Below are 20,372 nucleotides of genomic sequence, written 5' to 3'. Positions count from 1 at the left end.
TTCAGGTGGGACTGTGACCTCTCACCCCACGGGTTAAATTTCACCTCTCTCACCTCTCCAGCAGAGTGGCCCAATTATTGTCAGAGTCAGACTCACTGTTGCTGTGGCAACCAGACAGATATCGCAAAAGCTGGACAAAAATGCAGCCGAGTGTGACGTGCAGGATAGAGAGACAGTGAGGACACAAGGTCACAGGGTCAGAGGTCAAAGATGCCATGTTTTGGCACTTCTGGAGAATTAACTTGTTACTGTGTCAGTGCGTGGTTATGATGTGATAGTTTATTGTGTGTGTGAGTTTGCGTGTGATTTACCCTCTGTTTAGAAGCATTAGCATTTACTAGTCAGGAGAACAACAGCAATTTAAAGATCACACAAACATCTGAACATCAATGTGCCTAGGTAGTAATTCTACTTACTTTTTTTCTTGAACAATCCCAAGAACATATCATAATCCCCATTTAGTAACTTATAATCAGTTTTTATTTCGTATGAATCATTGTCTGTAAACTGGGGTTCTGGTTATTTCTGAAAATATTTCATGTATTTCAATATGTATTATAAGGAATTATGAATACCTTAACAATGTATTGAATTTCATGAATTGGTTTGGTGAATATAAATTTCTTTCCTTATTCCTAATTGAAACAGGAAGTTTGGGTGGGACAGTTTGAAGGGCTTGTCTTTTTTCAAAATGGCCAACAGGCTTCAGTTTACGTCAAATATGTCGAAATATGAATAACTACAGTCTTAACCAACACAAAATAGGTCTCATTTGAAAGATTAGAAGCTCTACTTTACAATGCATGTAGACATTATGACCAAAACTGAACAAGTGCTCATTGAATGAAACTCATTCTGTGAAATCTCATCACTAAAATCATGTCTGCATGCTATGCAAACCTTTAGTCATTGTTGTGTTTGCATGTGTAATTAATACTCATGTACAAATATTATGTTTTATTTGTTTGAAGATGTTTTTGGACACTATGATAAATTATTATTGTAATACTATAACTTTTTATTACTTTGTCGTATCAATACAAAAAATTTTCTCATATATAGTTGACATGATTTGGAACAAAGTTTTTTGGAGCAAGCTTATTTATACCCAGAGCTATATAATGTCAAATCAGAAAAATAAAAAAAAACATTTGGCTCAAGTTTTTTTTTTTCAGCAGTTTCTTAGGCTGAGAGTCAGAATGTATCATAATCTATATCATTAAAACATTTGAAAAGTTTTCTTTAACAATGATACCAAACACTTAACCCACCTTGTTATATATATATATATATATATATATATATATATATATATTAGTCAAAATAATACTCAAAATTAAAGGCTTATAACTTCAAAAAATAAAATAAAATAATATATATATATTTCCCTATCTGTCACTCACTCGACGTTGTGTCGATGTAGTGACACTAGGGGTCACTCTTGGGAGCCCCAAACACCTCGGTCCTTCTACCTATGGGTATGAGGCTGCGTCGGTTAGCTCCAATGGGACCACCTCCGCCGGGTAACCCCCCACGGAACTCCCATTCCTCAGCACGCTCACTTGCCCCGGTCGGGCTCTCGGATGAGACCACCGGCTCGTCTCAGGGCGAGTTCGACCTCTTATTCGGGGCCCGGGAAGACAATGAGCTATCGAGGGCAGCATCGGAGAGTCCACTCTGACGCGAAGGCTTCGGCTGGGCTTCCCCCTTCGGGTGTGGTCGCCCAGTCTCAGGCTGACGCAGAGATGACAGACATGCTTTCCCGGGCAGCCTCGAGCGTTGGGCTATAGTGGAACCCTCCACTCTCCCCTGAACCCTTGTGGCTTGATGATTGGTTCCTGGGCCCAGAGCGCCGCTCATGGCCATGCCCCGCCCCGGTTCCTTTCTTCCCGGAAGTGCATGAGGAGCTGACAAGATCGTGGGGGGCACCTTTTACTACCTGGTTCCAATCATTCAGCTCCCCTGCTCTCACTACCCTCGATGGTGGGGTGGCCAAGGGGTATTCAGTGATCCCCCAGGTGGATAAGGCGCTCGCGGTGCCCTTGTGCCCTTCAGAGCGCCACCATCTGGCACGGGCGCCCAAAGCTCCCGTCCAGGGCCTGTAGGTTTAGGTCATCTCTGATGGCTAAGGCCTACGGTGCCACTGGACAAGCCGCCTCCGCTCTGCATGCCATGGCTCTCCTGCAGGTACACCAAGCCAAGGCGCTAAAAGAGCTGCACGAGGGAAGTTCTGACACAGGATTGATGCAGGAGCTGCACTCGGCGACCTACCTTGTTCTCCAGGTGACGAAGGTCATGGCGCGGTCTCTCGGGCAGGTGATGTCCAGCCTGGTAGTCCAGGAATGCCACCTTTGGCTCAACCTGGTCGACATGAGAGAGGCTGACAAGGCACCGTTCCTTGATGCCCCCATCTCCCAGGTTGGCCTGTTCGGCGACACCGTTAAGGACTTTGCCCAGCAGTTCTCGGCGGTGAAGCAGCAGATGGAGACCATTCAACACATCCTGCCCCGGCATGGCTTAAGACCCCGTACCCCGTCTGCTCATCGCCAAAGGCGTCCTCCTGCACCAACAGCACTGGCTCCACCACAGCCCGCCCCTGACGCCTAGCCCCGGCATGGAGCACACCGCAGTAAGCAGACGCCACCTGTCTCACGGCCGGCAGCCAAGAACCCTAGGAAGGCTTCGAAGCGCCCCTGAGATGGGCGACCCAGGGACGAGGAGACCCTCTTCTATGGAGCTGGTAGACAGACCACTCCATCCCCGGTGGAGGACCGGGAGGAGAATCTTTTGTTTCATTTTTCGCTGCATGCCCAAGAGGCTGCGGTACCCAAAACTTCAACAAAAGAGTGGTTTCCTTGTTCTCTAGGTCACATGTCAAGTGCGCACAGCCGTCATCACGATCGCTGTCCACCGTCCCATTTTGGCAGGTTTGGCGCTCCAGCGGCAGACCCCCCGCCCCTGCGAACCCAGCTATGGCACAAACATGCCCACACCGGGTTTGTTCCGACGGACTGAGGAGACGATGGTTCTCCTCCCCCCTCCTCGACCAATCTTATGGTGGGCGTCAGGAGCCATGTAAGTGCTTCGATGTCTCTGGACTCAGCATGGCCACGGGGTTCGAGCCCCATCGACGTGGCGCCTCAGGCTCCGCCCTGCTGCTAGGCCCCATCCGCCAGTACGTCCGATGTGATTATTCCCTTGGTCCCCCTCACCCGGAGATTGGACATGTGGCTTGCGCTTTCCAACCCATCACGATGGCTGACCCGGACCGTCCGACTTGGCTATGCGATTCAGTTTGCCAGGTGCCCGCCCAGGTTCTGCAGCATCCGCTTCACCTTGGTGAAGGGCGAGAATGCCGCTACCTTGCGTGCAGAGATCGCTACCCTTCTACGGAAGGGTGCGATAGAGCCTGTCCCTCTGGCCGAGATGAAGAAGGGGTTTTACAGCCCCTACTTCATCGTATCAAAGAAAGGTGGTGGGTTGTGGACAATCTTGGACCTGCGAGTACTGAACTGGGCCTTGCACAGACTCCCATTCAAAATGCTGACGCAAAAACGCATTTTAGTGAGCGTCCGGCATCAAGATTGGTTCGTGGCAGTAGACCTGAAGGACACGTACTTCCACGTCTCGGTCTTACCTCGACACAGACCCTTCCTGCGGTTTGATTTCAAGGGCCGGGCGTACCAGTACAAGGTCCTCCCCTTTGGTCTGTCCTTGTCCCCTCGCGTCTTTACGAAGGTCGCAGAGGCAGCCTTTGCCCCTCTAAGGGAAGTGGGCATCCGCATCCTCAATTATCTCAACGACTATAATTGTCTCAAAGCAGATGTGGTTCTTGGACCTCACGCTCCTCGCAACAGCCCCCCCCCGGCGAATTACCCTGAGGAAGGACCTTCTTTCTCAGGGACAGGGCACCATCTGGCCCCTCTGGAATCTCCCTTGGATGGGATGCAGAAGACCTAAGTGGCCTACCACCTGCAGTGGTTGACAAGATCACTCAGGCTAGGGCTCCCTCTACGAGGCGCCTGTATGCCTTGAAGTGGCGTCTGTTCGCTAAATGGTGTTCTTCCCGATGTGAAGACCCCCAGAGATGCGCAGTCGGATCGGTGCTTTCCTTCCTGCAGGAGAGGTTGGAGGGCCGGCTGTCCCCCTCCACCCTGAAGGTGTATGTAGCCGCCATTTCAGCACATCACGATGCAGTGGATGGTAAGTATTTGGAGAAGCATGACTTGATCATCAGGTTCCTGAGAGGCGCTAGGAGGTTGAATCCCTCCAGACCGTGCCTCATCCCCGGTGTCAGTTGAGCTTAAGGCACTCTCTTTGAAGACTGCCCTCCTGACTGCGCTCACTTCCATCAAGAGGGTAGGGGACCTGCAGGCATTCTCTGTCAGCGAATCATGCCTGGAGTTTGGTCCGGGTTACTCTCACGTGATCCTGAGACCCCGACCGGGCTATGTGCCCAAGGTTCCCACAACCCCGTTTAGGGATCAGGTGGTGAACCTGCAAGCACTGCACCAGGAGGAGGCAGACCCAGCTTTGGAGTTGCTGTGTCCGGTGCATACTTTACGCATTTATTTGGATTGCACGCAGAGCTTTAGAAGCTCTGAGCAGCTCTTTGTCTGCTTTGGTGGACAGCGGAAAGGAAGCGCTGTCTCCAAACAGAGGATCGCCCACTGGGTCGTTGATGCCATCGTGATAGCATATCACGCTCAGGATGTGCCGCCCCCGTGGGGTTACGAGCCCACTCTATTAGGAGTGTAGTGGCCTCCTGGGCCCTGACCAGTGGCGCCTCTTTAGCAGACATCTGCAGAGCTCCGGGTTGAGCCGGTTTCGTCCCATGTGTTATCAGGTCCGAACAGGTAAGTTCCGGGACAGCTGGCCAGGTGTACTGCTTGCGCATAGGTGACCATGAGGTGAAGATGTGCGCTTTTGACTCCCAGTCATGTTCACAAGTTGTAATCCCTGGATGACTTTCCTCCATAGTCCTGTGGCAGACGAGTTTGCGGAGAAACTCGCTGCCGGCCAAGTACATGTGCTAACTAAGCCCTGTACTGTGGTAGGTGCTCCACATGCGCTGGTTTCCCATAGGTGACCCCATGTGATATATCTTCTGCTTAATCGTTTCCCTGTTGGTAAACTGCACCTTGCCCCTGGTCACCATGTTTGTAGAAACTCCTCCCCCGTTGGGTAGGACCAACCATGCGACTTCTCCACATGACATACTTCCGACAAGACTCGGTAAGACCATGTGATGTATTTCCACTGGAAAACCCCCCCCCCCGACGTAGACATTTATGGCCCCCAGCCGGTAAACAAAATTCCACTCTTTTTGGGGAGAAAAAAAAGGAAAAGAGGCCACGGCTGGGCTAGTCTGTCCCTATGTTTTGGGCAGTCAACTTGTTCCCGAAGGACCGTTTGACGTTCATAAGAGTGTTGGGGGAGGTTACGTGATGGCCTGGTGCGCTGGCTATGAGGCACACAGCGGTCTGTCCATCTCGCACCGCCAGTCTACGTAACACAGTTCATCTAGTTGTGGCGTTTTGTATAGGGACCCCACATCGACACAACGTCGAGTGAGTGACAGATAGGGAACTTCCTGGTTACTTTTGTAAACTCCGTTCCCTGATGGAGGGAACGAGACGTTGTGTCCCTCTTGCCACAACACTGAACTACCCGCTGAAATGGCTGGGACCTTGTCTCGTCTCCTCAGCACAAAGCCTGAATGAGTGGCTGCATACCAGCTCCTTTTATACCCGTATGTCCGGGGGAGTGGCATGCAAATATCACTCGCCAATTCCCATTGGACTTTTCGACACAACGTCTCGTTCCCTCCATCAGGGAATGGAGGTTATGAAAGTAACCAGGACGATATATATATATATATATATATATATATATATATATATATATATATATATAACATTTATTTATTTATTATTATTTTATTTTGTTTTTGGAGTTATAAGCCTTTAATTTTGAGTATGCCACTGAAACAAGAAATCTTTAAAAACACTCTCAGAGGGTAAAATGACTCTGCTAAAATGAATTAAAATCTTAAAAAAGGTTTAACTTAAAAAGTCTTTATGTATCCCTTTATAATGCATTATAAACACAGGCTAAGTACAGTGTTACAATATATTTTTCTTCAGCTATGGCAGACGTTCACTCACTATCAGTGTTTCTGCTCTTGGCCATTGAGTCCAGTTCTGCCCGCAGGCTCGACGCGCTCTCCATCTCTGTGAAGAACAAATATCATCAGTACAGTTCACAATCATATGCTGTCTTTCTACCTAACATGTACTATAAAACTCACTCATGGCATAAACATCTTATGGTGCATTCATTCAACTGTATTATTGTTTATTATTATTATTATTCTTAAAACAATATCTTGTTACTGAGCTGTAGTGTCTTTAAATCAAATTGCCATTGCCACAACTTTATAAAAGCAATATGCATCTTGTGTTTACCACATTTAAGGGGTTTTTAAGCTCTCTGCTTTCTCTTACCTGTGGTAAAATCACTGTTATGTACAGCCTCTCATGACTTATTGCTTTAATATCTCTTACTGCATCTGAAAAGTTAAAGATGGTACTGTATTTCATAACACAGTGTGTGTCATTATTAATATATAAATTCATTTTTATTTATGACACAGAGAGTTCTTATGGCTGACAGACACTGTCACACTCTTTCTCTCTGTCTAACCCCATTTACACCTTGCATTAAAGGTATATTCTGGGTTCAATACAAGTTAAGCTCAATCGACAGAATTTGTGGCATACAACATTTTGAATCGTTCGTCCTTTTCTTTAAAATAGCAAAAATTGAGGTTACGATGAGACCCTTACAATGGAAGTGAATGGGGCCAATTTTTTGAGAGTTTAAGGCCCAGATATACTTCCAACAAAATCGAAGAACGAACAGGTGTGATGTCATTTAGAACAAAGTCTGGCCTTAAAGAAGGTGTTTTTGCGTTCGTTTCATTGGTGCGTAACAGCTCGTCCATGTGAACTTTAAGGAAAACTTCTTACTGGCTTCTAAACAGCTTCTTACTGCCACTGGTCCATGTCATCAGTAGGTGTGACCTGGAGCTCCACCTACCTTGAGGCCGACAGCTTATTCTGTTTACCTTGTGCAGTCAGTCAAAATCAGTCAACGTGAACACACCGGGATATAGAGCTATAAGCGAGCTGGTGCAAATGTACATCTCTATGATTGTTCGCTTAGAGACATTTTCCAAGACCATGACATGCAATTTTTGTTTTGACTTATTAGTCTGCAAAAGGAACCAAATATACTCAAATACTCTCAAGTGTCCATTCACTCTTTTGTTATATATGCTGCTTCACTCATGTGCCAATTTGCAATCTTGTCACCCGAACAATGAACAATATTCCATTAATTATTCCATTGGAATATACTTGAATTGTCCCTCCTGAAATCCCTACTCACTCTCGCCTCTCCTGTTTTTTAATCACTATGTAATGTATGTAATGTATAGACATTCACATTAAACCAGGCTATACTCGTTTCCGATAAGAAGCATATTCAACACTTACAAAGCAACGAACGAGAGATAATTATCAATACATTAGCTTTGGTGGCCGTCAAACAATGTTCAATAAATGAAAACCCTGACTGTCAAAGTGATGGAAAGCATTTGAATTATACATCAATATTTCTGAAATTCCCTAAAAGATGGAGAATGTTCAGTTACCACAGCCTCTGATGTAATATGCAAGTAGCATTTTCTATTATGCACGGATCTCTATCCGATCACAGTGATGATGCATTTGACTGCAATGTGTAAATGCAATCCAGCTAAAGAATATCCAGATACTATCCGGATATGAAACGCATGTTGATGGAACGTGTAAATGGGGCCTCAGTGTCACAAGGCATAAAACGCCAAATCATTCCAGAATCCTGTTTGAGCCTGTAACAGGGTTTAAATTGGGCAAGGAGGAGGTGGGAACCGGCTGAACAGTCAAAGTAATATTTAATGTAAACTTAAACAAAAAGACACAAATGCACACACAGCAGCTGCATGTGGCTCTCTGTCTCCCGACCTGCCGCATCCGGCTGCCTTTATCCCTCTCCTTGGCTGATTAGCCCAATTGGGGGCTGGGCGATTGTAGTCACGGCCTGGCCCTGCCCTCCTCCTCGTCACACTCCTCCCTCCTTTGCCTCAGGCCTGGGAACCCCCGGCATGACATACATCCCCCATCCCCTTTCTGGCTGCGCCTGCCAGCAGGCTTTACCCTGCCTCTCTAGAGCTGGGGAGGGGGACAAGGGGATGGAAAAAAAAAAGAGGAGAGGGAAAGGGCGAGGCAGAGTGACAGTGAGAGAGAGAGAAAAAATTGCTCGCCAGTTCCCAGACACGCCGTTGCCTGGTTCTCGACCACTCCACCACCCTCTGGCGGACGACAGCCGCTCCTCCCCGGGTGGACAGCAGCGAGTCATCCGACCCCTTGTGGATGGAATGCCTCTCCACGTTCTGGCGGCCGGCAGCAACTCCTCCGTCCCCTCGCGGACGGCCGCGGCTGCTCCTCCTTCTTTCGGGTTTTGGGACCAAAGTAACAGGCTTTAAAATGGGCAAGGAGGAGGCAGGAACTGGCTGAACAGTCAAAGTAATATTTAATGTAAACTTAAACAAAAAGACACAAAACACAAACGCACACACAGCAGCTGCGTGTGGCTCACTCTCTCCTGAACTGCCGCATCGGCTGATTAGCCCGATAGGGGGCTGAGCGTGCGTAGTCACGGCCCGGCCCCATAAAAAATGTGTGTGTGTTCATTGTGTAAACAATGTTTTTATATTTTTCCAGCATTCTTTGTGAACAGAGAGTCAAACAGAGGAAAAATCATTGTCCACTATCAGAAATAAAACCTCAAACCAATTTCCTGCATGCTTGCTCTCTGGTCTTCACTTAGGGAAGATTGTGTGTGTGGCTTTTCAACAGCAAGAAACCAAAAAGAGAAACTTTGTTTGTGTGTAAGTGCCCATTGAAAAGGGAAATCACAAAAGAGACGTGACATTGTTTCTCCACAACAGGACAGAGATTAAATGGGTGCAATAGAGTCTTTCGCTGAAGTCTCCATCTTCTCAGATGTTTCTCCTGAGAAAAAGACTCTCATGTTTCACAAGAGATCTCAAAAATGTCTCAAACTGTGCTCAGATTTACCAGGATACCAAAGAGATCTCAACAATTAAATCATTTTTTGTCTATAAAAACATCGCAATGAGGGTCCAAATTTTCCTCTGTGTGTGTGTGTGAGAGAATCACGGCCGCTTGTGATTTGAAACAAAACAATCAGATTTATCGTCTGATTAACACACCCCTCTGGTTTCTTCCTCTATCACTCTTGATTGATTTTGTGGTTTGTTTTCAGTGTTTGTTTTGCACACTGTTTGCTTTTAAGTGTGTCTTTTGCAAATTGATACACTGAACCAAGAAAATCAATTCTACCCTGAACTGACCAACACACACACACACACGCACGCACACACACACACACACACACTGCATCACAAAATCTGACTTGTCAGCCAGGTAAGATGTATTTGACAGATAAAACAGGAAATATTTGACAAAAATATATAAAAAAAAAAAAAATCTCTTAATTGCTGAAACTGTAAGAAAACAATGATTTAATTAGACATGTTCAAACAATTTAGTTCAGCCTCCACAATGATCGCAAATTTCCCCTGTAGCACTAGTTACAGTATTTGTGACTGCTTCTTTAATTTCCTGAGACCCCCGCGTGACTGCTGTGTGCATTTTCTATTTCCCTTTTTGATTTGTAACTAGCAGCCCCTAAGAAACATGCCAAAAAAAGAGCAAATAGTTTTCCTGTAATTCAGATTCAAAGTAATGTCCAGCATCATCCAATCACTGTCAACCATGTTAAAATAAAATGATACATTATAAATTCTGAATCTATGTACTGATTATCATTGTCTCATGTCTGTCAAACATGTTGAGTGATCCAAACATCATCTGCAGCCTGAAACTGAACTTTAAATAGGAAGTTTGGATTGAATGCACTTATCTGCTCCCTTGCTCCCTATTGAGTGAATGACTTAACCTCCAGTGTGCTGTCTGTCTGCACTAGTCTCAGAACAGTTTGAAATGCACCTTATTTTCATCCCAACTCCATATAAACCACTGAAAGCAAAAAAAATTCTCAATGTGAAAATACACAGTAAATAGGATTTCTAATATAAACCCTGTGCTACTGTACACATTAGTGTACACTGTGTTTAACAGTGTGGCGTTTCACGATAAATCGCTCAAATTTTAAAAATGGCATATCTGATGAAACTAGAGACTTTAATCTTTTGACTCAAACAGGTTTCAATGTAAAAACTTAATTAGGTTTCTTACCAGATGTAGTTTTGTTGACGTTTCTCCCAAAGACAAACTCCGCTGTGATCAGCGCCATGTTGTTTTGTCAGATTAAGTTTAACGCCCAGAGTGACCTGAACTGAGATCAGTCGGTTTAATTGAAATTAAATTATGCGTTGCATATAACGAAGCCAAAATACAACGTCCACGCATGTGTACGTGGGGTCACACAAGGTTAAGTGTGTTAACAGTCAGTCAGTAAAGAACTGTGCATGGTGCTTTGGAAAAAAGTGATGTATATACTTAAATCAGTGTTATTTTTGTGAAAAAAAAAAAAAAAAAATGTCATTACTTGAAATAAAAATAAAACCTGAAGTAAACTAAACTACATTTTCATAACTCCGAAACTAACTATTGTAAAATAAAATAAAAATACCTTGAAATAATATTAGTTTTTGGTACATTATAAAATTTGAAACATTTACAATTCGCCTTCATTTTGACATTTCAGCACTTAATGCAAGCCTCAACTGAGAAACTGAACAATGTAAAGCATGTTTCAATCAACATTGTGTGTGCACTCTTATGTTTGCCATGTAAACTGAAGTGCACAAGCATGCTACGAGATTTGGCAAGTATCATAAAACAAATAGTGTGAACAGGGTTTGAATATAAATTCAGAATCCATTAAAGAGAAAGCCAAACTTTACGTCAACAGATCTGATTGAAGTTTTCATGAAAACCTGTCATGACGCATCTCTCATCTTCAGAGAGAAAGACTCAAAGGAAACACGCATTCATGACTGCAGCTGTGACCCAATGAAATTATTTATTCATAAGTTATTATTATCAAACCCTCCAGAGCTCAGACCTGAGACCTTTTTATTAAATCCACCATCCAAACAAGATCTGCAGCCTGATCTGAGCAGAGCAACTACATTACTGTCAGCTGAAGGCTTCACACAACATACATCACCTGTCTTAACACTTCAGTATATTTGTTATTTTAAAACAGATAGTTCTGCTTCCAAAACCTGATGAGAGACGTTCACGTTTCTTCGTTGACTGATGAACTTATTAAAATAAATATTTATTCGACATTGCTGACTTTTATCATATTGTAGTTGCTGTTGTTTAAGATAAACAGACAGACAGACAGACAGACAGACAGACTGTCTCTGTCTGTCCTTTTTTGACCCCCAGAGATACGACAGGTTTGGGTGTGTGTGTGAGTGTGTGTGTGTGTGAGTGTGAGTGTGTGTGAGTGTGTGTGTGTGTGAGTGTGAGTGTGTGTGAGTGTGTGTGTGTGTGTGTGTGTGTGTGTGTGTGTGTGTGTGTGAGTGTGTGTGTGTGTGTGTGTGTTTGTGTGTGTGAGTGTATGTGAGTGTGTGTGTGTGTGTGTGTGTGTGTGTGTGAGTGTGTGTGAGTGTGTGCGAGTATGAGTGTGTGTGTGTGTGTGAGTGTGTGTGTGTGAGTGCGTGTGTAAGTGTGTGTGTGTGTGTGTGTGTATGTGCGTGTGTGAGTGTGTGCGAGTGTGAGTGTGTGTGTGTGTGAGTGTGTGTGTGTGAGTGCGTAAGTGTGTGTGTGTGTGTGTATGTGCGTGTGTGAGTGTGTGTGTGTGTGTTATGTGTGTGTGTGTGTGTGTGTGTGTGTGAGTGTGTGTGAGTGTGAGTGTGTGTGAGTGTGTGAGTGAGTGTGTGTGAGTGTGTGTGTGTGTGTGAGTATGAGTGTGTGTGTGTGTGTGTGTGTGAGTGTGTGAGTGTGTGTGTGAGTGTGTGAGTGTGTGTGTGAGTGTGTGTGTGTGTGAGTGTGTGTGTGTGTGTGTGTGAGTGTGTGTGTGTGAGTGTGTGTGTGTGTGTGAGTATGAGTGTGTGTGTGTGCGTGTGTGTGAGTGTGTGTGTGAGTGTGTGAGTGTGTGTGTGTGTGTGAGTAAGTGTGTGTGTGTGTGTGTGTGTGTGTGTGTGTGAGTGTATGTGTGTGTGAGTAAGTGTGTGTGTGTGTGTATGTAAGTGTGTGAGTGTGTGTGTGAGTGTGTGCGAGTGAGTGTGAGTGTGTGTGTGTGTGAGTGTGTGCGATGTATGAGTGCGTGTGTAGTGTGTGTGTGTGTGTGTATGTGCGTGTGTGAGTGTGTGTGTGTGTGTGTGTGTGTGTGTGTGTGTGTGTGTGTGTGAGTGTGCGTGTGTGAGTGTGAGTGTGTGTGTGTGAGTGTGTGTGTGTGTGAGTATGTGTGTGTGTGTGCGTGTGTGTGAGTGTGTGAGTGTGTGTGTGAGTGTGTGAGTGTGTGTGTGTGTGTGAGTGTGTGTGTGTGTGTGTGAGTAAGTGTGTGTGTGTAGTGTGTGAGTGTGTGTGTGTGTGTGTGTGAGTGTGTGTGTGTGTGTGTGAGTATGTATGTGTGAGTGTGTGTGCGTGTGTGTGAGTATGAGTGTGTGAGTGCGTGTGTGTGAGTGTGTGAGTGTGTGTGTGAGTGTGTGAGTATGAGTGTGTGTGTGTGTGTGTGTGTGTGTGTGTGTGTGTGTGAGTGTATGTGTGTGTGTGTGTGTGTGAGTAAGTGTGTGTGTGTGTGTGTGAGTGTGTGTGTGTGTGTGTGTGTGTGTGTGTGTGTGTGTGTGTGTGTGTGTGTGTGATACACTGTGAGGACATTAAGAAGAAATGAATCTATCAGTTGTTGACTGTATATCAGTTCTTCATGACTGGAGGGACACTAGACATCATCTCATTGAGTGGACATTAACACAACCTTCAGAAACAGCACAGGTCACACATACACACTCAGTGTGTGTGTGTGTGTGTGTGTGTGTGTGTGTGGCATTTGATATGACTGTGGACAGGCGTATGTGTGTGCAAATGTAAAAGTGTTGTGTAAATGTCAGGACAGAGCTGAAATTTTACTGGATACAAAACAAACATAAAACTATAGATGCTTCACTCAAAAATGAAAAGCTTTTTCTCACCCTCATGTTGACGCAAACCCATTTGATGTTCTTTCTACCGGAACGCTGAAAATAAGGCGCAATAGGAGTGACACTTAGAAATTAAATTAAGTCAAAGAGTGAATTGTAAATATGAATGTTTCATTTTTTTTATAACTAGTAGCATCTAATAAACAAGCAAAAATTTTAAATAATGCCAAGCTATAGAAAGTCAAATGTTTATTGGCAATATACACTTAAGTTTCTCTTTCCATTGCCGATAAAGCTTGATATAAATTGAATACGCCCATTTGATCCGTATTATTAAAAAAGTCTACTGGAAAACTGCAGAAGATTTAGCCAAACTTTTAATTACAGCTTGTCCACTGATTTTATGGCATGTATACATATACTGTAAAAATATGTCCAATTTAACTCTATCCTCAAAAAACATTTTAACATGTACATATTTAAATAAATAAAAAAAGTAGTTGCAATAACATTAAAAAAGAAAGAAATGTATATATACACTGTATTTAAAAATAATAAAGAAATAAAGAAATAAAAGATGACTAACTAATTTCTAGCAAGTTCTTTGAGACAACATATAAAGTATATATATATATATATATATATTATTATATTTTAATGTCTGTTTTAATGTACGATGTACCATGATTAATCGCGATTAATCACAGAAAACTGTGCGATTAATTAGTAAAAAAAAAAAAATCAAATATTGATTCACAGCCCTAATAATAAATAACTTTTTAATTGAAAAATAAATAGTCATATTTAAAACAGTAAAATAATTGGCAATTGGAAAATGCTTTTTTGAAATGCAATTTAATTTTTGCATTTAAAAATATTAATTATGTATTATTTTATTACTATGTTTAAATACATTTTACACATTTATTAAATGGTTTTAAACATGTTCATTAATTTGTTCATTAAAAAGTTATTTATTTATTTACATTTTTAAGTTTAAAATCATAAATTGAAAATGTATTATTTTTAAGTGTCACTCCACCCTCGCTGTAGCTCTCAAATCTGATTTGCACTTCAAAATATATGCAAATATTCTAGGTTCTGTGTCAGTGACAAACAACATTGATTGTCCAGTTTGAATATTTAGTCATGCAAGAGTAGTAACAAAGCGGTAGATTATTAGTAAATAACTTCCTCACAAAAAAAGCCTTTGTATGACTTCGGTAGACTTGGAATATATGAGGTGGATGGACTACTTTTATTGTACTTCTTTTGCAGTGTTATGGTGCTATTTTGTCCTTTTTGGAGCTTGACGGCCATTGGTCCATATGCTTTCATTATATCCTAAAGAGCAGTCCGGACATATCCAAAATTTCTCCTTTTGTGTCCCACTGGAGAAAGAAAGCTAGGTTTGGGACGACACGAAGTTGTGTAAATGATGACATGACAGAATTCAGTTTTTCAGTGAACTATGTCTTAAAAGTATTTATAAGCTTAAAAGCTTTTTTTTATTTGCAGAACAGATCAGAGGAGACATTTCTGCAGAGAATATTGCACAATCACATCTCACCCCTGTATTTCTTTCTGGGAATTTGGTGACCTTTATGAAAAGGCCGGTCTCACTTTAAGTGCCTGTCTCCCTCAAAAATCAGTGTCACCTCCAAAGAAAACAGAAGCACAATCTCATAAAGCAAAGCAGTTTTAATTATCGCTACCCAATTAATAACGGCAAAAGGTATACAGTAGGAGAAAATCTATTCGTTCGAGAACATTCCTGCTTTCAACAGCACATGCCGATGTGTGTCGGGCATCTGAGTCAATGATTGGCCCTTGGGGACCAATCAGGTGTGACGAGATTGAGAGAAAGGCCAATCAGAGTTAGTCTAGTATTGATAAAAAGCCAGTAACAAATCTGAGCCACACTGTTGGCCAATTACTTCTTTCTATTTACCGTAACGAAGAAATCAAGAAACTGAAGGGAATGAATGCAGCAGGGGTAATTGGTGCCAGCCGATTGGACAAGAGGTTAAAGACCCAATAACCAGACTTTGATGCACAAAGTTAACTTTTTGTTGCACCTTACAATGGCGGGTGAACAGGGAAAATATACTGGCCATAAATATATCTTTCTGATCATGAAAAAAAATCAGAGTCAGTCTCCATCTCTTGGTGAATCTGCATCTGTCACAAAAACACAAACAGATATTAGGGCTTGTTAATGATTCACAAGCTCTAGATTTGATTAGATTCCGATAAATTTGGGGATATTTTCAGCCTGGTCTCATGAAAATTAGGTGACCGTGGCAACATTTTTGCAAAACGAAATTACATGCTTCATTACACGTTTGACTGCAGTTCCCTAGTGAAAATTCCAGCAGGGGGCACCAAAAGCGAGTGAAATGGTGTCGTAATCAGACAGACGAGGTTTTTATGGTGAAAGTTAGATTGAGGTTTTATTGAGTAAGACGTACCTCCCTAATAGGGGTGTATATCGCAAGTTTCATCACGATACGATCTTATATCGATTCTCCAATGTTTGCCGATACCTCAAAGTCTGCAGTGATGTGATTTTGATTTGATTCAATTCAGGGGCCTGCGATCAATATTAAGATATTATGTGCTATATTTTGCACAATCAATTACATTTATTGTAATCATGAAACTTTCATAAATAATTGAATAAATCCGGAGTAATTTGCACATACAATTGACCTTCCCGAAAACTTTCCATCGGATTCACAAACGCTTCGTACTCCCAGATTTGTTAGTAAAACGTGTGTATGTTTGTGAATTCCAAACATCTGTAAAGAGGGGGCGTGTGCACGTTCATTCACAATTATCATAATCCACGCCCATGAAAACACCATATAAGGAAGGCACCAGACTCGCTAGTAAATGTTGTAAAGATCTATGTGGAACAGTAATGAAATCGATTTATGAATGAAATGCATTCACATAATAAAATTAAGATTTAGCAAACACAATAGCATCTCAATGAAAGTGAGGACTTACTGTCATCGCATGTTTTTGCTGTCATATTTGATACTTTTCTGAGTCAAACAGTTCAAGGACTCAATAAAAGTGGTTCAGTTCACGGTGCATCGCCAGCATCATTTGTGAAACTTCTCGGGTAAATCTTGATGGTAAAAGTGATATACTTGCAACTGGAAGAATTTTCAGAGAAATTAATAGAATTTCTGAAGAAAATCTTTGACCGAAACGCTGTAAGAAATTACAGATTTGTTGTTTTTTTGCTGTTTTTTGTTTTTAATCCCCTTTTCTCCCCAATTTGGAATGCCCAATTCCTCGTGGTGGCGCGGTTACTCACCTCAATCCGGGTGGCGGAGGACAAGTCTCAGTTGCCTCCGCATCTGAGACCGTCAATCCGCGCATCTTATCACGTGACTCGTTGTGCATGACACCGCGGAGACTCACAGCATGTGGAGGCTCATGCTACTCTCCACGATCCACACACAACTTACCACACGCCCCATTGAGAGCAAGAACCACTAATCGCGACCATGAGGAGGTTACCCCATGTGACTCTACCCTCCCTAGCAACCGGGCCAATTTGGTTGCTTAGGAGACCTGGCTAGAGTCACTCAGCACACCCTGGATTCGACTCCGGGGGTGATAGTCAGCATCAATACTCGCTGAGCTACCCAGGCCCCCCGAAATTACAGATTTGTAAGCTATACGACAGTGTGCAAGCTTTTTCTATTTTTTCCCCATTGTTTTGTGTACGCATCTGATCGTGATGTGTTTATTTATGGGTTTAACAGCATTAGCATTGACCATACGTTATCAACTGAACGCGATTTACCAATGCCTATACTAAATTATATGACACCTAAATTATAGAGCTCATATCAAATTAAAAACTGTCCAACCAATCACATTAGAGGGCATTTAAATTGAGCACTCCTGCTGGAAAAATTCTAAGAAATTATACTTAACGTGTAAAAAATTATACTTTGAAAAAATAAATTCAAGCAGTAAAGAAATGTTTCTATAGACTATGGTTTAAAAAGAAAAGAGCTTTTTTCTTCTTCTACTTTTTTTAATAATTTATGTTATTTTTAAGGTTAATTTCACTCATTGAATTATTAGTTAATCTTTTCATTATTTATTTAATTTCACTTCTATCAAAATGTAGTCATAGATGTCTTGCGTATGATATACACGTGGTCGGCTGCAGGTGTAAAATTCGTATGTACCAACTAATGTTTTGAAAATATGAAAACTTTTATGAATCTGAGAATTAATGTCAGAACGGCTTTACGAATGATTTACAGAAAAAAATCGTTCTGCTCGTGTTTCATGAATGAGGCCCATTGTCAGTAGTGATGAAGCATACAGTAGCTATTTGGCTCTGTAAGGCAGCGTTTTATGTTATTGCTGAACAAAACACATTTGACCTGTAATATTTTATTTCATTTCAGATGCCAAAGGCTTTGAATAAGGTACAAGTGTGGAGGTACTTTACTGAAGTAATGCCAATAAAAAAGCACAATGTCAAATCTGTTACAAAATAATCAGCATGGGGGCATGTTAATTTTTATTATAAAGTTCAGCACTATTTAGTGGAAAGTTTTCATTCATACTATGGATTTTAAAAACTATCGGCCGATTAATTGGCCTGTTTTCCCACCTTAGTTATCGTATCGGTAAAAACCCACTATGGGTCGACCTCTATTCGAAAAGTTAAGAATAGTTTACTGACAGGGACAGATTGGGGTGAAAATGTGAATACAGTTTTTACAGTAAGAATACAGTATTTATGCTCTTATGACAAGAGGTGAAATAATGTCTTTCTACTTTATTTACATGAATCTTAAGAGTATCTGCAGCATTTTTAGTGTGACTCAAACCACATGACTTATGTAGATAAACGTCTTTGTGCTTGTGTGACGGTCCCAAGTGAAACCAGAATTAGGCTTTTCTCTGCACAGCGAATCTAGGCCAAGAAATGGTCCCAACTAGACCAGACGGCACAGTGCTAATGAAGAGAAGAGAAGAACGGTGCTGGTTGACATTAGCTTTTTATGAATTCAACTGATGATGAAGAAATAAACATCTCAAATACATGTTTAATGGCATAATAAAATCATAATGCCACTCTTACTCTGGCCTGTATGTTATCTATTTTACCTCTCTCTTCATTTGTGTTTTATTGTTGTTCCAGAAGCTGTTGCTCATGAATTTATGCATGAGCCCATACTGGATATCTCACCTGTCTCTGTGGAGTTCTGTACGCTGATCTAATATCTTACACACTCACTTAAGTGGCATCTCTTTCCTCTAGTTGATCATTAAGAAGTCATTTCCCTCCCAAACTCTCTCAAGTTCATTTCTCTTTTATTTCTTTACTGCTCGCTGTGAGTTTATTGAATGTCTCCTCGCTGAAGTAAAACAGCACAGAGTTTAAGGAGAAACTTGCAACTTGAGTGTGCTGGCCTCATTGGTCTTACAGGCCGTTATGCTCTTTTTTTGGCTCATCTAGTTCTCAGCGGTCTCAGTCTCTAATGGTACTGTGAATGGAAACCGTGAGGTCTTGACATAACATCTACATTTTTAAAAGCATCTTATTTTACACAAACACAAATAAAATCTCTGTTCCAAAACTTTGAGATCTACCTACCTAGGCAAAATTTTAAAGGGATAGTTGACCCAAAAATGAAAATTCTGTAGCAGAATGTTAGTCTTAAAATGAGCTACACAATTATTTTGTTTTATTTTATTCCCTTTTCTCCCAATTTGGAATGCCCAATTCCCACTACTTAGTAGGTCCTCGTGGTGGTGCGGTTACTCACCTCAGTCCGGGTGGCGGAGGACAAGTCTCAGTTGCCTCCGCTTCTGAGACCGTCAATCCACGCATCTTATCACATGACTCGTTGTGCATGACACCGCGGAGACTCACAGCATGTGGAGGCTCATGCTACTCTCCGTGACCCACGCACAACTTACCACACGCCCCATTGAGAGCGAGAACCACTAATCATGACCACAAGGAGGTTACTCCATGCGACTCTACCCTCCCTAGCAACCGGGCCAATTTGGTTGCTTAGGAGACCTGGCTGGAATCACTCAGCATGCCCTGGGATTCAAACTCGCGACTCCAGGGGTGGTAGTCAGCGTCAATACTCGCTGAGCTACCCAGGCCACCAAATAAATTAGTTTTTGATGAATAAATGTAATTTAATTGCATCAAAAAGTTTCCTTAATTTTATTAGGTTAATTGAACATTAGGGGAGTAATGGTTTATCCTGGCACTATACATCGCAGTTCAGAAATGTGACCATGTGCATCGTGGAGATTAATAATAATCTAATAATAAAGTAATAATAATAATAAAAGTTCAAGTTCAATCATAACTTTTCTTGATTCAGGCTTAGTTTAAAGAATCGTGAACCAAACCGAATCGTGAGATGAGTGAATCGTTACACCCCTATTGAACGTTTTATTTTTTGAGCATACGGGTTCGGATCGATATGAGGGTGAGTAAATGATGACAGAATTTCCCTTTAAAGGTTCAATATAAGTTAAGCTCAATCGACAGCATTTATGGCATTATGTCAATTACCACAAAAATGTATTTTGTCTCGTCCCTTGTTTATTTAAAAAAAAAAAAAAAAAAAAAAAAAAGTACAAATTAAGGTTACTGTGAAACACTTAAATTGGAAATTGCACTGTTGATGCTTAATCCAACAAATTCCCTGTCCGGTTGAGCTGCATTAAACCCTTCACAGATTAAGACACTTTAATATAGAGCTGCTGTCATAAAAAGCATGTTTGATATTAGTTTAGCTGCTAACGATCATGCCATACTGCCATGAATAACCAATCAAGAGCCATCGTTTATACAGAAACACCAATAGAGACTAGTAGACAGATGTATGCATGACCATACCATATGGAGACATTGAGAACGAGTGTGTTTGTGTGTGTCATCTGCAGGAGTCTTATTTGGTTTGAACAAGTCCTACAAGAACTGCTCAACAGATCTGCACACATGATCATTTCTGAAACTAATCCCTCATAAATCCTGCACCTCTCAAACCAAACCACCTCAGCACGGCTCATCTCGCTAATCTCAGTAAATAGCTCTGTCACAAAAACTAGT

At 42.1% G+C, this 20,372-nt stretch overlaps 1 protein-coding gene across 1 annotated transcript in view; it reads right to left on the bottom strand.

The window, feature by feature from the left end:
• spock1 (SPARC (osteonectin), cwcv and kazal like domains proteoglycan 1) overlaps positions 1 to 20,372 on the bottom strand; it is a 243,463-nt gene that overhangs the window by 77,677 nt on the left and 145,414 nt on the right. The window contains exon 4 of the mRNA XM_051650521.1: positions 6,168 to 6,233. Coding sequence (XP_051506481.1) covers positions 6,168 to 6,233 — 66 coding nt within the window. The remainder of the gene's footprint in view (positions 1 to 6,167; positions 6,234 to 20,372) is intronic.

Source organism: Myxocyprinus asiaticus, chromosome 22, assembly GCF_019703515.2.
Source record: "Myxocyprinus asiaticus isolate MX2 ecotype Aquarium Trade chromosome 22, UBuf_Myxa_2, whole genome shotgun sequence".
NCBI lineage: Eukaryota > Metazoa > Chordata > Actinopteri > Cypriniformes > Catostomidae > Myxocyprinus > Myxocyprinus asiaticus.
Note: the sequence above shows the minus strand (reverse complement) of the source record. Positions and strands in the feature narration are given on the sequence as shown.